This window comes from Notamacropus eugenii, chromosome 2 (assembly GCF_028372415.1).
Source record: "Notamacropus eugenii isolate mMacEug1 chromosome 2, mMacEug1.pri_v2, whole genome shotgun sequence".
In the NCBI taxonomy this organism is placed as follows: Eukaryota; Metazoa; Chordata; class Mammalia; order Diprotodontia; family Macropodidae; genus Notamacropus; species Notamacropus eugenii.
In genome coordinates this window covers 412,899,076-412,924,566 of record NC_092873.1, presented here as the reverse complement: position 1 = coordinate 412,924,566, position 25,491 = coordinate 412,899,076, and the positions used below count along the sequence as shown (strand labels likewise).

The window sequence follows — 25,491 nt, the reverse complement described above, 5'->3', positions numbered from 1 at the left end:
TGAAGTGCTATTTGTGCCATGTTGCTTGCTAGAAATAGATAGTGGTCTTTGGATTTACAGCTCTTACTGTATACAGTGTTTTCTTGGTCCAGCTCATTTATCTCTTCATTATTTCATGCAAGTCTCTCAATATTCTTCTAATATCACCAGGCTCATCATTTCTTATAGCACAGTAGTGTTCTATCACAATCGTATACCACAACTTATTTGATGAGCATCCCCACAATTTCCAGTTCTTTGTCACCATTAAAAGAGCTGATATTTTAGAACATACAACTTCTTTTCCTTTTTCCCTAATGATCTTGGGAAACAGACCTAGTGGTGGTATTGCTAGGTAAAAAGTTATAGTCAGTTTAAACAATAATATTATTTTAAGGACAACTTTCAGTGGCTAAGTCACTATTATAAATACCCAAATTAACTACAAAGGACTTATGAAGAAAGATGCTATCTGCATCCAGAGAAAGAACTACTGAATAGAATTATGTATAGAATGGTTTTTACATATACGTGTGGGTATGTATATGTGTGTATGTGTGTATATATACATATGTATGTGCATGTATATATGTGTAGGTGTGTGTATATATATGTATATATAGGTGTATATATATATATATATATATATATATAAAATGTACATATTTGTGTGTAATGCTAGCCATCTCAGGAGAGAGGAAAGGAAAAAAAGTTAGAAAAAGCTACATGATAACATCATTACATATTTAAAAGGGATAGCAAGTTGTACATAATAGATCTGCAGTTTCATATACAATTATCTTTTTTCAATTCTACTGTTATGGAAATGCTCATTTTATTTCTTAAGTTCAGAATAAATTTTTTAAAAAAAGATTTACAGTTCTTGGGAGGCTCTTTGTCATGCTGTCTGGGGCTGGGGCTGGCAAAATCTGTGCCCACGTAGCTGAGGTCCAATACTGGAACAAATGAGCCACTCCTTCGGGAGATAGAGCTAGCTATAGCACAGGAAAGACATTCAAGAAGGTTATGAAGTGAGGACACCTTCCTACTGTGCATCATGTGGTTGGTCCATGCTCAGAAACCTCTAAGATGGAGGTGGAGAAACTCACAGCTTTTCATGCTCAGGTGAAATGGAAACACCACCAGTGACAAGTTAATTCAGTCTCAAGAAAGGGTTCCATATCTCTTAATGAGAAAAAAAAACCTAACCTAATCTACATGGGGGAAGGCCTTTGTTCAGACTACCTGGTAGGGCCCTAGGAAATAGTGGTACCAGAGATACAAAGAAAGGCAAAGATTGTGAGCTCCTTGGGAGCACAGATTTGGAAGCAGTCAGATTGTCAGAACAAACAAGTAGCTTTAATAGTTTGATTTCAGCTAGGAAGTTCTCTGAAGAAATATCCGATATATGTGGTGGACTTAGTGTTGTGTGATATTTTTATCAGAGTTCGCTAGGTGATGCAGTGGAGTTACGACGACCTGAATTAAAATTAAACTTACTTGCTGTGTGACCCTGGGTAAGTCACTTAACCTCGGTCTAACTCAGTTTCCTCACCAGTAAAATGGAGGCAATAATTACACCTACTTCACGGAGTTGTTATAAGAATCAAATGAGACAGGAATTGTAAAATACTTAGAACAGTGTCTGGCACATAGTAGGCATTATGTAAATTCTATGGGCAGCTAGGTGGCACAGTAGATACAATGCCAGGCCTGAAGTCAGGAAGATTCATCTTCTTAAATTAAAATTTTACCTTAGACACTCGTGACCCTGGCCATGTCACTTAACCCTGTTAAAAAACCTCAGTTTCCTCATGTGTAAAATGAGCTGGAGCAAGAAATGACAAACTACTGCAGTATCTTTGCCAAGAAAACCCCAAATGGGCTCATGAAGAGTCAGACACAAGCGAAAACAACTCAACAACAACCATAAATAAATGCTAGGTGTTATTAGTATCACCATCATCATCATCATCTGGATTAAAACCACTAAAACAAGCAAGATAAGTCCGGCTAAACAGCATTTCCTCTGAAAAAGATCTGCAAGTTTTAGTAAACTACAGTTAAAACATGGCTCAGCAGCCTGAGTTTCATTCATAGTTCTTTAAAGAGACAATGAGGAAATCCTGCTACTTCTTTGATCTACGGAGAGTAATTGTCCTAGCTGACCCCTGCGGAGCTACTAATTGGCTCCTTTATGGCCTACACCAGAGAGTTCTCTGTCTGGGGTTGGTGACCAGGGAATTTTGACTAATGATGTGTGAGGGAAAGAAGGAAGGGAGAGATGTCTGCAATGGCTTGATCTGTTAAAGTCTCTGCCTCCCGGTTTAATTCCGCTCACATTTAATCAGTGTTCATGGAAACACAGGATCTTAGAGCTGAAAGTGACCTTAGGGGCTATCTTCTTCAACTCTCTTATTTTACAATTCAGGAAACTGAGTCCCAAAAAATCAAGTGACTTGCCTGAGACTATACAAGTACCAGAGCTTCAATGTAATTTGGTAGGTATTAATTAAATGACTACGTACATCTGTGTAATAAGCTAGAAATGTCTGAAAACCAGGGTTTGGGTTTTTTCATCCCTTTCTTCTATTTAGACAGCCATCTCTGTTCTTTTTGGTGAAGCAGAAACAGGACACAGAACTCCAACAAAGGTTGCCATATTGGTTATTGTCAAATTGATTCAAAACAGACCTTGGTGGGCATACCATAGCCGTCTACCGGTGATGTCTGTACATGATAAAGATCATCAAGACTACATACACGCCAAAAACTAGGTTCACGTCGTGGCTCAACTACTTAGATATATATATATAGTTTTAGACTTTAGAGGCCAAAATGTCCAGCCATCTCATTTTACAAACAAAGAAATATATATTAACTGACAGATTCAGAATCCAAAAAGATAGGCTAGAACTTGAATGAAATCCAATTAAGATGAAATGTAACAGGGATAAAGGTATAGTCTTACTCTTAGGCTCAAAAAATAAACTTCACATTACAAGCTAGGGAAGGTATGGCTAGACAGCAGTTAATCTGAATAAGATTTGGGAGTTTTATTCATTGATTCAACAAGCATTTATTAAGCACTTACTTATGTTCAAAAAAGGCCTTATGTTGTGCAAAAAGGGTCATGAAAACAAAATGAAGAATGGTCCCTAGCGTCACAGACTTTGTATTCTCTAAGGGAATATGACATATTCAGATAAAAATATCTCCAGTGTTATCCCAAAATCCAGGTAAGCTCCATCTATAATGTTTCCCTGATCTACCAGTCAAGTAAACCTATGAAAAATAGAAATTTTGTCAGTCTAGCATCGAGATTTTTAACATTTTTTTTTTGCCATGGGCCTGCATTGTAGTCTGGTTAATCCTATGGGCTACTTCTCAGAATAATGTTCTTAAATAATTGACTCATTTGTTAAAATTCAGTTAGAGCTTACTGAAAGTAAAGAAGTCATTTTATCATACGCGTTCACAGACCTAAAATTTGTCCATGGACCCCAGGTTAAGAATCCCTGCTCTTACATTATCTGTTTGAGGCAGTCATGATTCTTTGTGACCATTACTAAGCAAAGCAGAGTTGCAGTAGCTCAAATGAAATGGGAGATGCGCATATTTAGAGACATCTTTACTTCAGATGCTGATAGACTATAAGTGCCTAGTCTGTGGTAGAACTTTCCAAGCTTGCGTTGGTCTGATCAACCAGTTGGAGATGCTGTACCTCGATCCCAATTTGTCATTTTGGTCCTCTTCAAGAACAAAGGACAATAACCAACCAATTTCTTTTTCTAGATTTTCTCAAATCATTCCCTTAAAAATATATTATAGAATTTTGCCAGTGTAAAAGATTTTGACCCTTCACAGTTGGGGCCCCAGAAACCGTAGGTTCAAATTACTCAGCACACAGAACCCTAGCTCATGATTATCATTAATGTACTTACTGTTACTAGCCAACCTGAGCATACATTAGGTCAACATAAAAGCTATGTAATTAAACAGCATAATAGAAAAATGACAAGATCCTTTCATATATATTAGGGTACATTCCCTAAACAGATTACATGCCACCATTGTGGGAAAACATACATGTGGAAAACAACATGCACATTACACATGTAGTTAGCCCATGTGGTCAGGGACATAAATGGCCAAGCCAATTTATAATCCCAGTGCTACGTAGATGCCAATGTCCTCTTTCGATGTTATCACATTACTCTCTACTGATCATGTCATCTCAGTGTTGAATGCCTCCTTTCTGTTTTCACTGTGCTGAATCATTACTCTCCCCTCTTCATCACTCAGCCTCTGCAAAATATCTCTGATTGCTAAGCTATCTGATGCTATCACCTTGTGGGCTTCAATCTTTCAAGGTCAACTCTCTCTCTCTCTCTCTCTCTCTCTCTCTCTCTCTCTCTTTCTCTCTCTCTCTCATCTCTGTCTATCCATCTGTATCTGTCTTTCTTTCTCTGCCTCTGTCTCTTTCTGTCTCTGCTCATCTCTGTCTCTCTGTCTCTATTTCTCCATGTCTGTCTCTGTCCCTCTCTCCCCTCCCATATATTTAAGCACAGAAAACTATTCCCGACAAGGTCAGGCTGACCTCTGTTATTGCATAACTGCTGAGGCTATCAACTACCAGATGTAGCCATGCAGTCAACAAAAACCAATCATGGAGCCTTGGGTAAAGATCAAACTATCCTTTTAGGACAATCCAGAATAGACTTGGGGTTGCCCATACCTAGAACAGGTAGCCCAGTTAGCTGGAGAATAGAGCATGTGGCGAGGAGTAGAATGAAATATGCCTGGAATGGTAGGATGGCTCAACATTGTGGACAGCAATAAATATACATTGGACATTAAACAATAACAGAGAGTCACTAATAATTTTTGAAACAAAGAAATAATATGACCAAAAGGGTGCATAAGACACTGTGGCATCGGTATGAAGGATAGATTGGTGAGGGCAAAGAGTCCAGGTGGGAAGGTCTCCAAAGAGGCTATTGAGATGGTTCAGGTAAGTTGCAACAAGAGTCAGTTCCACTGTGACAGCACGGGAACAGTGGGAGAGGCAGCAATGGGAGAGATGTGGGAGAGGTGAAATCTGGTCAATCTAGAGTGCTAGACAGCACTCATACTGAGAGTCGGAGCTTGATGTATAGGGGTGAGAAGAGAGTAAAAGTGTCAGAGCTGACCAGGTGCAGTGGAGGCAGGAGCAGCAGCTCATTGCAAGTAAATGCTTTATTTTGTATACAGGTGTCTGGGGCTGTGTACACTGTTGCCCTGCTCAGAAGAGAAGCCAATAGCAAAAAAAGAAAAGGGGGGGAAGGAAGGAAGGAAGGAAGGAAGGAAGGAAGGAAGGAAGGAAGGAAGGAAGGAAGGAAGGAAGGAAGGCGTGGAGGGAATCGAGCCAGCCTGCCCCAGGGGAGGGTTCCTTGCCAGCCATAATGAATAAACACCATGGTGTCAGTCGTGCCACAGGCACAGGATGTCACCAAGACATTGGCCAAGAAAGGGCCTCCTGCTGCCTATGGACTCTGCTGTCAGTCTGATTTTCTCTGATTTTCCCTGATTTTCCTAGGCCTGTGAAAAGATGCTTCTGTGATTATGCATAATTAAAATAAACCCTGATGGGGCAGGTGGATGTGAGAAGAAAGCTAATCCATGACTGTGCTCTCTGCTAGGGAAAGATAAAGGATTTGAAGAGTCCTTTGCTACAGTACAATTAGTTGCATGCCAAAACACCTCTTCTCCAATGTCCCCAACCGCAGCCTGGGGAGCTGGAGGGATGTGTCATCCTGTCTCATCCCTTTCTCCCTTTTCTTTGACCACACATTTTCTCTCTTGAATTTCTAGACCAGAGAGCAACAAGATGGGGGAGGGGGGATTTAGAGATTTCTCTTTCCCCTCCCCCAATCCTAGGAAACAAAAATGCCAACTTGCTGAAGAAGTATATGGCAATTTTGATTAGGAATGTGTTGGGGGTGGATGGGGGGTGGGGGTGGTGTTTCTGGACCTCCAGTTCCTTACTTCTTTTTGGCCCTTCTGTTTCCTTTTCTGAGTACCAGAGATTTGCAATCCTGAGGATGAGTGTTCATACCATGGAGGGTGAGGGAGGGGGTACCTCATGTTTGATTCTGAGTTCCAGAGTTTCTAAATTTGAGAGCTCCCAAGTTCCAGAGCCAGGCATTTATTTGTCTCCCAAAAGAGATTTCCTCAACCAACAGTGAGTTTCTTGGAGGAGGTGACACTCCACAAAGGACTGGCTGGAGATGAAGGATTAAAGCAGTGCTCCCAAGGGCCCAGGAGATGGAGACAGTGTCAACCTTCCAAGATAATTGCTATAAGTTATTCAGAAGGTGCAGGTTTAAGATACATGGTGAATACTTGTTGAGCAGCATTCCAAGGTATCTTTACCTTAAAGGGGGAATATAATTAGCTGTCAAAGTGCTTTGTGTTTTTCAATTTGTTCATGAGTTCCTGTGGGCCCTCCTTGTCTCACATTTTCCTTGGCAGGTAAAATAAAGGTTATCCCATACTCCATACCCATAATACTAAAAAGAATAATAAAAGATAACATTTATGTAGCACTTTAAGATTTACAAAGTGTTTACTTATGTTATCCCATTCCACCTTTACAGGAACCTATGAAGAAGGTGTTATTGTAATTCTCATCTTACTGATGAAGAGACGAAGGCTAGGATGATAAGCGATATTTCCAGGATCATACAACTAGTAGGTGTCTGAGGTAGGTTTGGAATTATTGTCTCTCTTTTCTCAAAATCCAGGATTCTATCTACTGAGCTGCCCCTAATATATATGATGTACACTGAGTGTCTATTCAGGGGTTAGAGACTCTGACCTACTTTTAGGCAAAAGTCCTACATTGTTTAGGATTCCCTGGGATTTTATTATGGGGTTGGCGCAATAAATGAAAAAGAGATTCAGACCCTCTTGATGATAAATGCCTTCCCCACCCTGACTTCCAAACTGAATCTGTTCTCTGTGAAAGCGCAGAGTCCTTGAAGGGTCTCTGGGCCATACTATATACAAGTATTATTTTTCCTCATTTTTGGAAACAAGCCTAAAGAAGTGAGGAAAATTTATCTCCTGCATGGGATCAGAGGATTTAGAGTTTGAAAGAACACTATAAATCATTTCCAATCCAAGGTCTCATTTTATAAATAAGGAAACTGGAGGCTAAGTGACTTGAATAAAGTCATATATAGTCAATAATCTATAGCTGATGAGCATTTATGGAGCACTTACTATGCCCAGTATGATACTAAGTGCTAGGGATACAAAGAAGGCCGAAGATAGGCCCTGCCCTCAAGGAGCTCACCATCTGTTAGGGGAGATGATGTACAGACAACTATGCACAAACAAAACATATATGGGGTATATTGGAGATGATCAAAAGAGGGAAGGCTCTTGCATTTCAAGGGATCAGGAAAGATTTCCATAGAACAGGATATTTTAGTACGTTGTCTTCTCTATTAGACTATAAGCTACTTGAAAGCAAAAGCTGGTGTTTTTTGGTTTTGGTTTTACTTTGCCTTTCTTTGTATCCTAAGCACAGTACCTGGCACAAAAAGTCAGTGCTTCGTAAATGTTTGCTGACTGACTTGAAGGAAGTCAAGGAGGGACATAAATAGAAAAAAAATGGAATTTGAACCCAGGTACTCAGATAGTAATTAGTTGAGGTGACAGAAAAAGGGCTGTACGGTCCAAAGCCCAACTCTCAAACATCAACATCTATTTTTCCCAGCTGTCAGCTCACTAAGGGTCTCTTTGATTCCCCCTGTTAAGCCAGGGAAAAGTATAGTGAGTAGAGTGCAAGGGACGGAGTCAGGAACATCCCACTAGATGTGAATCCTGCCTCCGACAGTTACCAGATGGGTAAACAGAGGCAAGATCTTTCCGGTCCTCCATTTCCTCATCTGAAAAACTGAAATAATGAAATCTGTGCCAAGGCATCTGTGACATAATTAGTGAGTAGAGTGTGCTGACCTTGAAGCCAAGAAAATGTAGGTTCAAATTCCACCCCAGATCAATACAGGCTCTGGGGAGGAGGGCAAATCATTTAATCTCCATACTCCAGGCAGCTAAGTCTATAGGTTGTAGAAGGGGTGCCATCTGCGTTGGTGGAGGGAATTTCCTCATAAGGAGTTCCCTACCCTATACCAATGAAATCACAGCCATGGGTTTTCATATATGTGTGTATATATATTTATATATATGGATATATCTCACACAAAGACACACACACATATACATATACCTGTAGGACAAATGAGCTAATATGTTATGTGCATTGCAAATTTTAACATGCTCTGTAAAGATCAGTTGTTCTTACTGTTGAATTTACTTATAAATAGTCTTTCAGCTGGGGCAATCTGGAGGATGTCATCAAGATAATGATAGTTAATAATAATAATCAACCATTTACAGAGCTCCTTAAAGTTTCCCAAGCACTTTACAAATATTCTCTCATTTGATCCTCACAATGCCCCTGGGAGGTAAGTTATTATTAACCTCCTTTTACAGATAAGGAAACTGAGGCAGCCGGGTTAAGTGATCATGCAGTAAGCAGGAAGGGTCATGCAGCTAATGTTGGAGGTGAAGTTTGAACTCAGATTTTCCCGACTCCACGTTCAACTTTTTTAGCCATTGTTCCACCTTACTGACTGCGCGCGCGTGCACGCACACACACACACACACACACACAAATAAAGCTTTATGAATGTAAAAGTATTTTGTAAATTCCAAAGCGCTATGAAAATGAGTTATTATTACTGAATTTATTCCCAATTGATCTTTCAGCTGAGGCAATCTGGAGGACGTCACCACGACTAACAGCAATAATGCATTATTATACCTCTTTAAGGTTGCAAAGCATTTTACAACAAACCTGCGAGGAAAAGACCATTATTATTCCCATTTTACAGATGAGGAAACTTGAGATACAAAGAGATTAAGGGGCTTGTCCAGGACCATGAAGCTAATAAGAGTCTGAGTCAAGGTTCAACTTTAAGTCTTCCTGATTGCCAGTCCCATGCACTATCCCCTTAACTATTTAACCACGTCACCACTGTTCTTATTATCATATGAAACCACATTTATGTGGAGCTTTTCAGTTTACAAAGAACTTTCTCCCACAAAAACATTACAAGATATTATAAGTATTTGTTGTTTTGTGTCATTTCAGTCATGTCCAATTCTTCATGATTTCATTTGGGGTTTTCTAGGCAAAGGTGCTAGAGTAGTTTGCCATTTCCTTCTCCAGCTCATTTTACAGATGAGGAAACTGAGGTAAACAGTATTAAGTGACTTGTCCAGGGTCGCACAGTTAGTAAGAGTCTGAGGCCAGATTTGAACTCAAGGACATGAGTCTTCCTGACTCCAGGCCTGGCACTCTGTCGACTGCCCCACCTGGCTACCCATTAGCATAAATTATTCTTCCTGTTTTAGAAATTAAGAAACTAAGATTGAACAAGATTATGTGACTTGACAGGGGTCATATACACATATATATAGTAAACAGTAGAGAATGAAGACCCAACTCAAGCCTTCAGACTCCAGATCTATCTCCCTTTACATCGTACCCTCCTGACCACCACTCACCCACCCACCCACCCACCCACTCTGATTTGAGAGGAAGACTCAGATGACTGCAGGCCTCATCTTAGACTAAACCACTTCTCTCTCAAAGCCTCAAAGCCTTTTATAGACACATAAAGCAAGACAGATATTCTACTTTGACCCATCTCCACTGTACACTGCCCCCCAGAACCTCTGAAGACCATTTTCTGTATTTCAGCTAGAGTTGTGTGTTATACTTGATAGATTTGGGATGAATCAGTGCAAATCTATCCACACTACTAAGGGGAAAAATAGCTTAGAGGGCACATCTTATTGATGTGCTTTATATTTGTACGTGAAATCTTCATATGTGAAAGGTCACATGATATTAAAAATTATTTCTTCACAGTCCTGAGGTGGAGGAAGTGCCTCTGGAGAGCCACTCTATTAAGCTACAGCCACTTCTAGGGTGGACCGGAGTAGATAGCATCTATTAGTACTACCTCATTACAAGGGACTAAAAAAAAGTTCCTTCTGGCTCCAGAATTTTATGATTTTATCCTGGTGAGGGAGGGGACTCGGGTAGAAATGCAGACAGGGAACATTAGAAAACAAAATATATACCTAAGAACCCAACGAAAGGCTCAAGAAGAGGGAAATCACAGCTAAAAGATCTTTGAAAAGTCTCAGGAGCAAAGACCTTGGAAGGGGATGTTGGTTTTGGGCCACTGGAAAGAATCCCATTGAGGACTTTTGTACTATTGGTGCCCCAGAAATAATTATAGGCATCATGAACTATAAAGGAAGAAAAACTAGCTCGGTTTTTTTTACCATAGTGACTGGCTAAGTACACTGTCAACTATAACCAAGCTAGTGGGTGACAAATCTAATTGGTCATTGTCCTCATTGGCTGACTTGATAATGATTGATAGTTCTGTCAGTTAATGACAAGACAGGATGGCGAATGCCTCTTCTCTCTGCTGACTCAGCATAAGAAAGTAGTCCCAGATAGTAAAATGTGAACTGTTGCTTTGGGAATGGCTGAACAGCAGTGTTACTTAATCTCATCCTTGATATGTTACATGCAAATAGAGCTGAGAAACAGAGAATTCCTAGCTAGGTCCCATCAGATGAAGTGATTTTCCCCAAAACTCCACTCCCAAACCCCTCCATGTGGTTATATCCCCAGAAATAATGAGCTGAGGCCACCTTGATGCTCATGTTCACAGCTTGCAGACAAGAGAATGAATTGACCTCCACCTTCAGTTTGGAAACGTGGCTACCCTCAGCCTCATTACAACAACAAAGAGCCCAGAGTTCCGGTGTTAGCTGAAATAACAAATTACCTGAGTTGGTTTCCCTCCTGGCTATTTACAGGGTAAGAATTCCCTTAGGTGAGAATTTACCTGCAGACTTGGCAAGTGTTGATACACTCACTATTTCAACTTTTCATGGCACAAAATCAGAAGGAAAAAAGAAAAAAAAATCATTTTCCCCTAATTACCCTCTTCTAAGCCTTGACATTGACTCTTTTCTCTTGGAGCAAGTAAGCCATATCTGCTTACTGTTAATAGTACTAGGTAGTCTCCCAGTATCTCCAACCAAAACCGCAGGCTTTGATTTCCTTGAAACATCCCATCTTTTCTAAGGAAATTAACTATATTTCTAAGGAACTAATTATATTTTCACTCTTTCAACAGCACTGAAATTTCTCATATTCCAAACATATCTCTTCCTAAAAACCAGAAAACTTGGATGCACTTTATCAGAAAAAAGCAGGAACCACATTTATGTATCTTACTGTATATGTCTCTTTTCATTGGTCCATTCATTGATCTAAGTTTCAGATAGATTGAGAGGAGGAAAAGAGGAGAAAGAGAGAGAGACAGAGACAGAAAGAGAGAGAGAGAGACAGAGGGAGGGTATGGTTCCTGAACCACTTGTGTAAAACAACTTGAGATTATAGGATTTAAAGCAAAACGTTTTTAAAAGTTCTGCATTATAAGAAGAACAAACATGAGCGGTGGGATGAGTGTTACGTAGAAAATTCTATTCAGTTTGAGCCCACTTTCCCCTGAGACTGAGGTGAAATAAAGGAATCAGTGTGCCCCAAGATGTTGAGGGGAAACATTTTATTCTTGCTATATCTTCAAAGTAAATACCCTTTTATAAAAGCTAATTGATGATGAATGGTTAAATGAAATGGGGTGGGGGAGAGGGGAATGGAGGAGAATACAATCAGTGGGGGCTGAAGTCAATGACAGTAGAGCAGAAACCACCCAAAGTCCTCCAAGATACCCTCAGAAGCTTGGAAGGGCTGAGGTGGGGGCCACAGGGAAGGTGCAACAGCCTGGCTCTGGGGTCATAGATCAGAGCAAAGCTGCTACAATACAAACAGATTATTTTGATGATTTGAGTGATGGGAGATGTAGGAAGAAAGTAGAAGGGGGCATCCAGATAAGGAACTTCAGAGGTATCCAAGATGTTGGTTCAGACTAGCACACAACACAGCCACTGTGAAAGGAAGAAAGCAAAGGTTAGACCCTTACCATTTCAGAGTATTCATAGCAATACTTTTGAGGTAGCAAAAAAAAGGGGGATATAAAGTAGGCACCCATCCATTGGAGGATGACTGAAATATGGTATGTGAATGACACAGAATAATATTGTACTATAAGAAATAACAACTCTGAGAGATTCAGAGAAACAGAGGAGATTGGTATAAACAGATACAGATTGAAGGAAATAGAACCAAGAGAAAAATGTGCACAATCACCAAAAGTGTTACGATGAAAAAAAGTCATTGACAACTAAGGTCTAATTGTAATAAAAATCTTTGTCCCAGAGGACGGATGAGGAAACGTGTCTGATACTCCTCAGGACAGAGATGCAGACCTACAGGAGCAGAAGGCTGCATAAGTGGTCTCCCTGAGCTCTGCTTTTGTCCAGCTGTTTTCCTTTGTTACAGAGGCAGGCATCTCAGGCAGTGACTGCAGTGTAAAAATAAAATGTATCAATGAACAATGTTTTTGTGTTTTAAAGGATGAGGCCACTGCTTCCAAAGGCAGCTGATGTGATTTTTTTTTTAAAGAGATGCTTCCCTACCACAAATGGACATGAGTTTTTTACCTGTGTGCTTTATTACTCAGTGAATGGTAAGAAACTAACTCCTTCAGTGGAGTATGGCTAAAATCATAGACCCACAAGAAAATGAGACTTCAACACACTATATTCAACACACCAATTGGGATCTTCTAAACTATTTTTTAAATTGTGACATAGGCTGTCTATAAAATCTCAAGGCTATCCTTCCATCAATTTTCTTGACATTATCAAAAAGGAAGTCTTTAGGACCCAGATCAATAAGTGGATACTATTATTCCTATTACCAAAATACAGAAACTGAGGCAAATGGGGGTGATGTCACTTAACCTAGATTCTTTGACATGGTTACGAATAAACCAGTGGCCTGGCCCCACTGCCTCTACATTAACTACTCATTTCAAATGCAAGCCTCAGTGAAGGAACAATGCCTTCTGTAAGATCTAAATAATCAATACATTTCAAGGACTCCTATCATGACTTCACACTGAGAAAATGTACAAGAGCTTCCCAAATTGGCACTTTAAGATTATTTTTTCCCCCGTGTAGCACATTATACTCATTATATTCTGTATGGTCTAATTTGTTTATTTTTAATCTTTAGGGAACCTGTATCCATAATCAAGAGGATTGGATTCTGGTCCTTATTCCACCACTTACTTATAAATTGTGTGACTAAACAGATTACTTCAACTTTCTGAGTCTCAGTTTCCTCATCTGTGAAATCAGGACCACCCTTGCATTACTACAGGACACAGCTGTGATGATAAAAACATTTGATAAATTTTTCAAGTGTCATGTAAATGTGACCTGCTAGTATTACTGATTGTCTTATTTATGTGTTTAAATCTCTTTTATATATCCCCTGTCTGCCTCCCAAAGTATTTCTTTTAAATAGAAATAACCTAAAAGTCAGGAACCATGTCTGTATTTACACTGTTTGCTTTACTCTGTGTCCGTCCCACTGACACGTTGCGGATGCTCTGCAAAAACAAGAATGCATCGTGCCCTATGAATGGCTTTGCTGTAGCTATTCAGTTGTTTTTCAGTTGTGCCCAACTCTCTGTGAAACCATTTGGGATTTTCTTGTCAAAGACACTGGAATGGTTTGCAATTTCCTTCTCCAGCTCATTTTACAGATGAGGAAACAGAAGCAAACAAGGTAAAGTGACTTGACTCTGGTCACATGGCTAATGAGTGTCTGAGGCCAGGTTTAAACTCAGGGAAATGAGTCTTCCTGACTCCAAGCCCTAGTACTCTATCCACTGAGCCATCTACCTCTCTACAGATGGCTTAGAATTTAGATTTTAGCCTTTGCTTGAAATACATGCAATATAAGTATCTGTAGTGAAGAACCCTAGTCTTCTTCACCCCACCCTCACCAAAATGTGCATTTTGACTTCTGGAATTGAGATGAGTATGAAGAAGAAACAGAATGCCAGATTTATATAGTCCCTTTTCATCCAGGCATCTCAAAGTACTGTTGGCAAGTAGTGTGCTGCAAACCCAATCCTATTTACCTCTGCCAATGAGAGTTGGACAATGCCATTCTGGTCCTTGTTCAAGAGACTGAATATTTCTAAAGAATCAAAGAAAAAATGCAATTAGACATCTAGTGACAGACTACCTACACCTCTGTTGTCATGCTGGGACCTCTCTCCTCCTCTCCCCAAAACCAGAGGCTTTTCCAACTTTGATCCAGGGGCAAAACAGGCCTTGTACTTTGTCAGTGGATCTTCTGCGTGCTCACAAGCTTCTCCTGCATCTTCTTCTGGTCAATCCTAATGTTAAAGCTAAATGATCTAGTGTAGGGGTACCTTAAGGCCACATATGGTCTTCTAAGTCCTTAAGTGTAACCTTTTGACTGAATCCAAATTTTACAGCATAAAAATTAGATTCAGTCAAAAGGCTGCACTTAAGGATTTAGAAGACTACATGTGGCCTTAAGGTTGCAGGTTTCCCACCTCCGATGTAGCATGTAGATTCTCTAGTACCTCTGCATTTCTGTTTCCGACTGCCTGACTTTTGGTCATCTCACTGATTTCTATTCTACTTTCCGAAAGTAGCCTGCAGAAGCAAAGGCCGGTGCACCATCAAGGTTAGATTAGATTCCCTGTTCCCTGAAATCTAATCTCACCTTTGCAATCCACTACCTATAAATAATGTTGGCCAAGTCTCTGAACTCTCTGATCCTCAAGGGCCGCATCTGTACAATTAAAACATGTGACACATAATCTCTAAAGCCCCTTCCAGCTCTAAATCCTATGCAAAACCTGAGTGAGCTTTCTAATATCTTTCAGGAGGTCATGAATGTGCCTGAGATCCCAGTAAGCTCCAAGAGAGGAGAGATCAGAGGAGCTAGAGCTACAAGGTGTCCTTAATGGTCACCTAGCCCAAACTCTCACTTTATAGAGAGCATAATTTTCAAAAAGCACTTAGTACAGTACCCGGCACATAGTAGGTATGATAAAAATGCTTTTTTAAAAAAGATAAGGAAACTAACTAAACTTCTCCACAGAAGACACGTAATTTGGCCAAAGCAGATAGTTACATGGTAACATTCAACGTGTCTTTACCTATGTATCTAACACCCATGATAGCTAATTTGGGGCAAGACACACACAGACACACACGCATATGTACATATACATACATAAATGATATATAGATATGTGTATGTGTGTGTGCATGTGTGTGCATGTAAACACATGTGTGTATACACATATACACATGTGTGTACATGTATGTGGCCTCCGTAAATATTTGTTGAATAAATGATGGCTCGAACTCTTCTCCTGAAGGATAAGGCAGACACTGTAACCTTAGCCTACATACAGTATCTTCCCACTTTTTTCGACACTTAACTCTCTCTACTTATGACCTCTTGCCAGCTGGTGGGAAAATGTCACAGCTGGATTTGACCTCAGAGTCTCACAAATGCAGTGGCAGGTACTGGTTCAAGACACTATCACCCTTCCCCACCCCCTACTACCAATCTGGAGATCAACGGGGAGTGGGACCAGGTAAGGAGGCAACTCACTGAAGAGACTCTCCAGCCGTATCATGCAGGCAACAAAACTGTCAAAGCGAATGCTTAGCGTGTCGTCCCCGTAGCGCACAGCGATTGCCTGCTGTACCTGGTTGTTGAGGGCGAAGCCTGGAGGGACAGAATGGAGGCAGATCTGAGAGAATGACCAAATCCTTTCTGTGCCCTCCCCTAGGACTGAGAGGGGATGAGGAAGGAGGATAGCAGAGAAGCTTTGCTATGGTTTTGCACAAATTTGTAAATCAGAAAATCAACTGGTCCCTCGCTGATTCCACTCCAGTTGATGCTTTATGTGTCCTATTGATTTCTTTTTGGTGACTCTGGACAGCTCCCACTTGTCCAATGTGGGAGCCAAGGATAGGCCTATTCCTATTAATGTCACTTGTGATATGGTTCAGATCAGATATCATGGTGTAACAGATACCCTAGAAGTCAAGAAAAGATGGATAACTGTTCATCAAGCAATCATTTACTGAGAGCCTGCTATATTTTGGGAATTATACTAAGCTTTGAGGATATAAGGACAGCCCCTGACCTCAAGGAGTTTATAGTCTAGGTAGGATGAGACAACATGTACGTATTTTTTTGTTGTTCAGTTGTTTCGGTCATGCCCAACTCTATACGACTCCATTTTTAGGAGTTTTCTCAGCAAAGATACTGGAATGGTTAGCCACTTCCTTCTCTAGCTCATTTTACAGATCAGGAAAACAAGGGGAAAAGGGTTAAGTGACTTGCCAAGGGTCACACAGTCAGCAAGTATCTGAGGCTGGATATGAACTCAGGAAGATGAATCTTCCTGACTCCAGGCCCAGCGCTCTATTATATAGGTATATATTCAGGCAAATATAAGATAGATACAATGAGATTGGAGCAGAGAAAGCAGGCAGTAGAAGCTAGAGGGAATCAGGAAGACTGATCCCCATAAGACTGAGGATTCAGAAGAAACCTCCAGACTGAGGTCCAGAAAATCTTGAATTCAAACTCAAACTAATAAAACTTCCAGAAAGAGATCTGGATTCATCAGTGTGTGCTTTCTCATTTTTCATGAGTATTTTTTTATATCCACATTCTAAAAGTAAAGGTAGGGAGAGACAAGAAAACTGCCAGGCATCCCTTCCAGGTTCCTCACCCAACAGAACCCTAGGGAACATGGAGAAAATCCTAAAATTACTGTGATCTCTTCCCTTGATGCAAATCAAAGCTCTTAGAAAAAAAATCTAGAGTGATACATGATATGAAAACTAGAGGGATGCTTTGCATACAGCAGGTGCCCAATAAATCTATGCTGATTTATTTTTTTGGACAGACACAAGACAAGGAACTCTTCCTCTACCAAAAGTTCAGCATGTATTTCTTCAACAAAAGTCAGACAGTTGCTTCTTGCTCTGTTGACTTTTATTATGAAATATGAATTTATGAAATATCAATAATCACAATAGTATTATATTTGTATCTCAATTTTAAACTTGAAAATTTGGGTCTCAAAACCCTGATTGGAGATCATGTCCCCACCTGCTTTCTTGAAAGCTGTCCTCATCTCATGGGTGTTGATGGTTCCTGAGTGGTAGGCATCTACTTCCTGGTAGATCTCCTGAAAGAGAAAAGAAATGCCAAGCAGAAAATAATCTCTTCAGCCGCTCATACTCTCCTCTATCCCTAGTGATTCACTCCTAGGGTGAAACTCTGCCCTCTTCCCAGAAGGGGTAATGTTTGTCCTGAACACAAGGTAAGATAGTCATTACTTTGGGATAGTAGAGGCTTTTCTTTGAGGAGCTGGCATTTTGTTCTGTAACTTTTCCTCTCCTTCTTATACTGTCTTGAGTCATAGCATACCTAGATTAACCTAGAACAATGCAGGGTTGAATTTTCAGGATGAGTTAGGATTTGAAGGAGGTAGAAAGAATTAAATGGTTACCAAATACTTCTGAATCTTCAGCCATAATGTCTTGAGTTCTACAAGTCCCAAAGCTCCTGTCCCATCATTCTGGACATGTTAAGGACATAGTACAGACAGAAACAGTTTAGACTAAAGTCTATGCACCTTGTGATTTTTTTTTCTGAAGGAGTCATCCTATCACATGTCAGCTTCAGATCAATCTCTTGTATATGTCTTTCAAATTTGCCTCAAAGACAAATATAGTGCTGTCTTAGCTTTGCTAAGGAGATCAGGACACCAAAGATGAATGTCTGTTAGTTGAACACGAGTTGCCCCAGCCTTTCTTTCCTTGAACCCCAAGAAATGTGACAGATGAGGTCTAAGTGACTGACAAGCCAGCTCCTCCTATCTTTTGGCACTAGAGAGAGGGAAAGTTGTGAGCAGTCCTGAGAAATAGGACATGGAGAGCCATGAGAAGCATTGAGGAGAAGCTGCAGAGAGAAGTAGTAACATGAGATTACCATTTCAGGACTCTAGAATTGGAGCCATGTGGGCAGATCATACATTAGACATGCCAAGATGGATGCTGGATCTGAGTTAGACCCTCCAACCCACCCCCACATCATCTCCCTTCCCCTCTTAGGTTCTCTTGCTCCCCTCTCTGGAGAAAGTGAGAAGATGAAGTTGTTTTTTTTCCCCTAGAACCAGGAAAATCTGTTTCTTACAACTTTGTTACTTTTCTTTGTTCAAATGTTTACTTTGCCTCTTAAGCAGGCAATTGAGATAAATACTTAGCCATAAGCACTGCTAACGTGGTTGTACTGATTGTGAATGCACCAGATGGGGAGCTGCATCCTAGGGAAGGAGGGAGAGGGAAAGGGATCGAGATTTTGAAGCAGCAGTGATTTTTGCTAAAAATGCACTGTCTGGGAGCTCGGAGCTGAAAAAGGGAATTATTGATTCATTTTTACAACTTCAAGGGCAGAGAGAGAATACTTATACCAAAATCCCTTTAGGCAGTGAATGACTCAGGAATCACTTGGGATCTGTGACTAGCTGGACTAAAACCGAGGCCAGGATTCTGCCACTATTTTCCCCAGGCTGGGTTCAAGAGGAAAAGCCCTTCCAGACAGGAAGAGCCTAGACAGTGACTAGCCAGAAAGTCTCCAAGGGAAGGAGGAGTCCATCCAGAAAAAAAGGGTGTGTGGGGGGTGTGGGGAATAAGAATGATTGACAACCATACTTACCATACCACTTATCAGCACCACACCTCTGGTAGACATTTAACCAATATTATTATCTAAGCCTAGAACTAGAAGTATTTTTTCAGTACATATATTCTCAATGAGATGCGGCAGGCATCAGAACTAAGAGGGAGCAAATTCTGATGAAGAGTAAGAAAGGTTAGACAAAGAAAATAGGATTTCGAGTCTGAAGGGAACCTAAGGTCATCTAGTCCAACACCATCTAACTAGAGGAACTTAAAAGCAGCTGGGTGGCCCTATGGATAGAGCATTTGCCCTGGAGTCAGGAGGACCTGAGTTCAAATGTGACCTCAGATACTCATCAGTTGTGTGACCCTGGGGAAGTCCCTGAACTCCAATTGCTGAGAGAGAGAGAGAGAGACAGACAGACAGACAGACAGACAGACAGACATATAGGGAGAGGTTTGCCCTCAATCACATAGATAATAACTAGTAGTACTAAGATTTGAACTTAGGTCCTTTCTGCCATGGCTGCCTATCTCCCAGACCAAAGAAAAGACAGCAATATCTAAAAGTTTAATTGTCCTTGAGAACTGAGGATGAATCTGCCTAATTTCAAGGTCCAGAGCTCTACCCACTTTACCCTGGTCTAAAATTACACAACTCCAATTAATCTGTTGGCAGCAACGTCAAAATGTGGAGAAAGGTCATCAGCTTTCATGAAGTTCAAAAACTCAGCCACAGTGGTCTATCTACATTGTGTAAACCGATGAAGCTGTTAACTCCCAACAATATGATTATCTATCTACCAGTTATGAAAGATGCAAATACAGCCCTGCCAAGGACAGTGCCTAAAGAATGTTTGTGGGCTAGGTATGGTGGCACATGCCCATAGTCCCTACTACTGAGGACGCTACTGCTGGTGGATTTCTTGAGTTCATGAGTTCTTAGCTGCAGTGTGCTAAGCCAATCAGTTGTCCATGCTAAGTTGGGCACCAATATAGTGGACCCCTGAAAAAGGGGGGTGGGGAGGGAGGGCCACCAGGTTGCCTAAAGAGAGGTGAACCAGCCCAGAATGGAAACAAACCAGGTCAAAATTCCTGCATCAGTCAGCAGTAGGATCAGACTCATGAGTGGCCACTGCACTTCCACCTTGGGCAAGACAGGGAGACCCAGTCTCCCTCTCTCTCTCTCTCTCTCTCTCTCTCTCTCTCTGTATGTATGTATGTATGTATGTATGTATGTATGTATGTATGTATGTGTATATATGTATATATAGATAGTTCATATATACACACACACATATAATATATATATAGAGTTTGTATTTTTACAACTACTCATGGTGATAGGTACTGAGCCAATCCTTGATATACAGCAACCTGCCTCAACAGCTTATTGGGGAACACTTAAAGAATGAGAACACCTGTAAGGCAGGGGATGACAACATCACAGGGGCTCTTGTGGAGCAAGGAAACAGATGCAAATGCCAACATGAAGAGCAGGTAGTTGCTGTTTAATGCTTGTCTACCAGACAGCCCTTAAAAGGAAGCTATACCAGCAGGCCTATCTTGATGGGATGACTCAGAGATCAAGGAGCTATTTGTAGCAAAGCAAGGAATATGCTGTCAACGCTCTGTAGATTCTCTTGGTACAAAAATTAAGTTAAAAAGCACCAGGGCCCATGGAAGGATGAACACAGAGGTTGAAGACATCTAGGACCATGGCAATGAATACCATTGATAAGCTCCAGGAAGAGGGCATTCATGCCTCTCATTATTCTAAGACCAGGACAGTACCTTTCGTGTGTGTGTGTGTGTGTGTGTGTGTTTCAAAAGAACATTCTTCTCAGTATTATTTTCTAATAACACCTAGTAACTCCTAGTAGAGTTCTCTAATAACACATGGTAAGTTATTTTTATTCAATTAACAAGCATTTATCATTACATCCCCACTAAAATCCCACCTTCTAAAGGAAGCCTTCCCAACTGCACTTCATTCCAGTGCCTTCCCTCTGTTAACTATTTCCTATTTATCCTGTACATATCTTGTTTCGCATATATTTGTTTGCTTGCTGTCTCCTCTGTTGGATTGTCAGCTCTTTGAGAGCAAGGTCTGTCTTTTGCCTATTTTTGTATCCCCAAGGCCTGGCACATAGTAGATGCTTAATGAATGCTGACTCATTGATTGATTGCACAGGAAAATGAATACCAAGCCCGTTATAAGTGCTATCCTAGATGCTAAGGAGATTTCAATTTTCATTGTGTCATTAACTAAAGATTTGTATCCAACTATGTGAAGCCATCAAAAAATGGACAGCATGGTAGAGAGGAGAGCATGCTGAATTTGTATTGGAGAAGCCAGAGTCCCAATGCTAGTTCCTCTACATACTACTTGTGTGACTTTAGAAAAGAAATCTCAACTCTCTGAGCTTCAGTTTATTCCTAGATGAAGGAATGAAAAAGGAATTATATGCCAAGCACTGTGCTAAGTAAGCCCCAAGGATACAGATATATAAAGACAGGTTCTCCCTTCATGGAACTTACCTTCTAATGGAAGAGACAATTATAGGGAAAGTGATATCAGGGATGTTTTGGTTTGGAAAGACAGGGGAACGATAAGTAGAGCTTTGCAGAGCAAAGCTGTAGGGGAGCAGATTAACATGTCATTCCTGTAGTAATGGCAGAATTGATCTGATTTTGACCCTAAGCAAACTGGTAGAGGGGAAAGCACTTCGAGTCAGAAAGACCTGAGTTCAAATATAGACTTAGAGACTTCCTAGTTGTGACTCTGGACAAGTCACTTAAACTCTGTCTACCTCAGTTTCCTCATCTGTAAAGTGAAGATAATGAAAGCACCTAGCACGTATAGATGCTACTAAGCAGGTTTGGCTACCCAGAGAAGGACATCAAGCTAATACATGATCCTTTAGTGACTACGGTGTTGCAAATTTCAGTTTGTACTTAGAACTTCTAACGTTAGCCTGAGTTTGTACTTTAGCCATGATCTACATTAAACTGTAGCTATTATTTAAAAAGAGAAACAAGGATGATGTCTGCAATATAGTATGATGGGATGAGTTTCACCTCACTAGCTCTATGACCTTGGGCAGATCTTTCACCACTCCCTGTCTCCCTTTTCCTGGTTACAAAATTAAGAAGATCAAAGTTCCCTTCCTGTTCTAATTCTCTAATGCTCAAGCTACTCCAATCCAGGGATTGTCCTTAAGAATTTAATTATCCCTTAAGAAGTTAGCCCTCCTCTAGGACCCAAAATTGTAAGGCACGCACCTCTTACCTGACCCAGATACCTAGCTCAGTGTACAGGGTAGGCTCTGGAAAATCCCTCATCTCATGCAAAATTCCAAAGAGTCGTGTACCCTGAGAAGCATCATGCTGACTAAGCCTTCATTTAGAATATGAAGGCAGCCAGGCTGGCACGCAGGTAGACGCAGGGACTTGGCTCCACTGTCAGACTTGAAGGCTTGCTTGCCTGTTGTGTTCCCCAGTGTGAGTCAACTCTGCTGAATACCAATTACAGCAGAGAAGCTGATGGCAGTGAGAATATGCACCTCTGCCTGCTGAGTGCTTGCTGGAGGGAAGCACAGGCTGGATGCTTCAGCCTCCATCCCATGGTAAACAATTCTAAGCTCTGATGCTACACAGTATGCTAGACAGACTAGTTCAGGCCCTGTATGTGCTTGCAAAAGTTTCTAGGGACTGGTTCTGCAGATAGTCCAGCAATGTTTTCTGCAGAGGTAACCAGCATGGGGGATGCTGGAACAGTGATGCGAGTAATTATTGACAAGCTAGGGATATGGGAGCTAGGGAGGAAATGTGGTACCAGCTTCATCCTCATCTTCCAGATGCTGGCTGAATCCTGAAATTCTACCTTGATAGCTTCATTCCCCTTTGGCTGAAGGCCTTGATCCCTTTTCAAATGGAGGTACCCCTGGCAGGGGCTGTAACACATTAATCTATTATCAATCATTTATACCTTCATGTGAATTAAGGATCCAAGGGCAGCTTTGTCAGGAAAAAGCTTTCTCCCCAAGTCAAATTTCACCTGCTTTACAACTTTGGGGTTTAGAGGATCCAAAAAGCCAGAGAGAGTTTAGGGGCTATGGAAAAGAGAGTGAGTATGGTATAGTAGAAATGGCACCAGATAGGAGTTTGAAACCTGGCTCTAATATTTACTATCTGTGTAACCTTGGGAAAGTCATTTCATATCTCTCAGGTGTATTCTTCATCTAGTAAATTATAAAGCTGACCTCTGGGGTCTTTTCCAGCTCTAAATTCTTTTCTCCTACAAATCAAGAGAAAGTGATTCTGAAAGGATACATCCAAAAGGCTGACCATCTCTCTGCAGGTATTGATGTTGAATCCATCAAATTTCACTTCTGTTCCTAAATGTTTGAATAAAAAGAAGGGAAGTTTCAGAGGCACTTGAGGGCAGGGAAAATGATGTCCCTGGCAGAGTGCCACAAAATGCATCAGCCCTGAGTTTTTAGGGTCTTCTGGCAGGAAAAGTAGGTCGATGTGACTGGTTCTCTGGCAATCTGCTCTCAGCTCAAGGACCACATCTGCTTCATGACATTTGCTAAATGTCATGGATATCCTGAAGAGCACCCACTATTCTCAGTCTTACTTGGCTCTCTCTTCCCTCACACCTAGGAGCAGAGGTTAGGATCGAAGACCCATGGTCTCACTTGTTTTCTCCCTAGGCCTTTCTTCCCTGGAAAGGAAGAGCCAATAGAACTAGATAAAAGGGGAGGAATGGATGCCTTAATGACAAAAAGACTTGATCCATTGTCACAAGACACAAACCCCACCACTACTACCGCCTCCCACCCATCCACCCCACTGAGACCCTGGAACAGTTGAATGCAGAGGTCTGTACAGTCATCCCTCCTACATCGCAACTTTCCCACAGATGTTTTGATACATTGTGGGTTGGCATAAGAAATTAAATGGAAATTTGGGGAGAGTTTTGCAGAAGCTACAGACAACACACAAAAGTCAGCAGATGACAAAGAAAAAGTCTGGAAACTCAGAAATGCACAAAATATATGTATAGTATTGTAGAATATCAACATACTTCATCTTTTCATACCATAATAATTCAGACTTCTTCTCTGATATGAAGAGAGGGGCAAAAAAATTTTACACCAATTTTCCAGCTTGTGGGGGCACCATGTTCTTCTTAACCCCCATGATGCAAAGAGGATAACTACTCTTTCAACCCTTTCCATGCCCAGTGAATGACTACAGATATCAGCAGACAGCCCAATGTGTTAAATATAACCCATACTAGAGTGTTGTGCTGAGTAAATACCTTCATTGCAAGAGATCTATTCTTCTAAAAAATATCTTTTTGTCATTCTATTACAATCATACATAAAGCAGAAAGTTCCTCCCCCACCAGATTGAACCCTCTCTTGTCACAAAAATAAAACAGTTAAGCCAAAACATCCAATATGAAGACCATATCTAACAACATATGACATTCTGTTCTAGTTATGTCTGCCCCTCTGCTATGAGAAAGGAAGTATGTTTCATTATCTTGGGACCAATGTTGGTTTTTCAAAACTCAAGAGTTCAACTTCCTCTTAGAGATCCTTTCATTTATATTGTTGTCATGATATAGATAGCTTTTTTGGTTATTCTCAAAAGTTTCACTCTTGTTGGATTCAAGGAATTGAAAAGAAGTCAACACAAACTTCAAGGATTTAGAGATGACAGGATCTGCAGAAATCATCTAGTTCAATTCCCTTTCTAACTTTGATGATTCTTAACTACCTGCTCCCATAAATTCCCCAAAGGGAATCTGCTCTGAAAGAAATCTTGCAGAATTTTGGCATATGCATGCAACAAGCTGGAGGTTTTCCTTATGATTTCTTGACGTTATATGGATAACAATGGAGCACACAGATCATCTATTGGTTATTCCTACTAATTCCCTCTTCAAAGGTACTCTTGATACATATGGTTTTTTATTCTTGTTAATAATTTCTATAGATCGGAGGTAGGCATATGCTATGGTAGTTGTCAATCTCTCATTAACTTTTTATTTGTCATAAAAAGATCCAAGATTTTTTTTTTTTTGACACTTCAGGAATCTTCCCTTTCTTTAGGTATCTCATGAATTGATCTCTCAATGCCCTCATAAATGTGTAACTCTAGCATGGATCTCCTCTAGGTACAATTAGGCTAACCCAGTTACTTTTAGTATATTTGTCCTCTTTATGTGTCATTTGCATATATTCAATGAGCATGTCAGGAACAGTGAAGTTAGAGTCTAAATGCTGTGGCTCCTTCCCTTGACAGCCAAAAGATTTAGTTGCAAAAATCTTTGCAGATCATTTCCATCCACTTTCATTTTCATCTTTAAATGCCTTCAGGGTGATTATTTAATTGGGTCCCTAACCAAGCTTTCTTTCAATTGATTCCCCACATACACTTTTCTGTTTTATAAAGTAATACTGCTCATAAGTTCTTCTAGCCTTCATCATAAAATTTTTCCAATGAATTTGTATTCTAAACCAGCAGTGCCCTTGGCTACCACATCCCTCCACTGTGGCAAGAAAATCAAGTGTTTACTAGTGAGGGCATTTTTAGGATTTTCTTTAAATCCTCATTATAGTCATCAATTTATAACAGCTAAACTTTTGTTTGAAATTATTGTAATCAGTGTCTGTATCTTTT

The 25,491-nt window shown here is 40.5% G+C and overlaps 1 protein-coding gene across 1 annotated transcript in view; it reads right to left on the bottom strand.

Moving 5' to 3' along the window:
- Positions 1-11,675: 11,675 nt before the first annotated feature.
- The window catches only part of LOC140529237 (calpain-8-like), a 114,218-nt gene continuing 100,402 nt past the window's right edge, over positions 11,676-25,491 (bottom strand). Inside the window, exons 16-21 of the mRNA XM_072647738.1 lie at positions 23,128-23,192; positions 17,622-17,690; positions 17,219-17,297; positions 15,701-15,817; positions 14,181-14,239; positions 11,676-12,072 (exon numbers count right to left, since the gene is read on the bottom strand). Coding sequence (XP_072503839.1) covers positions 12,049-12,072; positions 14,181-14,239; positions 15,701-15,817; positions 17,219-17,297; positions 17,622-17,690; positions 23,128-23,192 — 413 coding nt within the window. The 3' untranslated portion in view covers positions 11,676-12,048. The remainder of the gene's footprint in view (positions 12,073-14,180; positions 14,240-15,700; positions 15,818-17,218; positions 17,298-17,621; positions 17,691-23,127; positions 23,193-25,491) is intronic.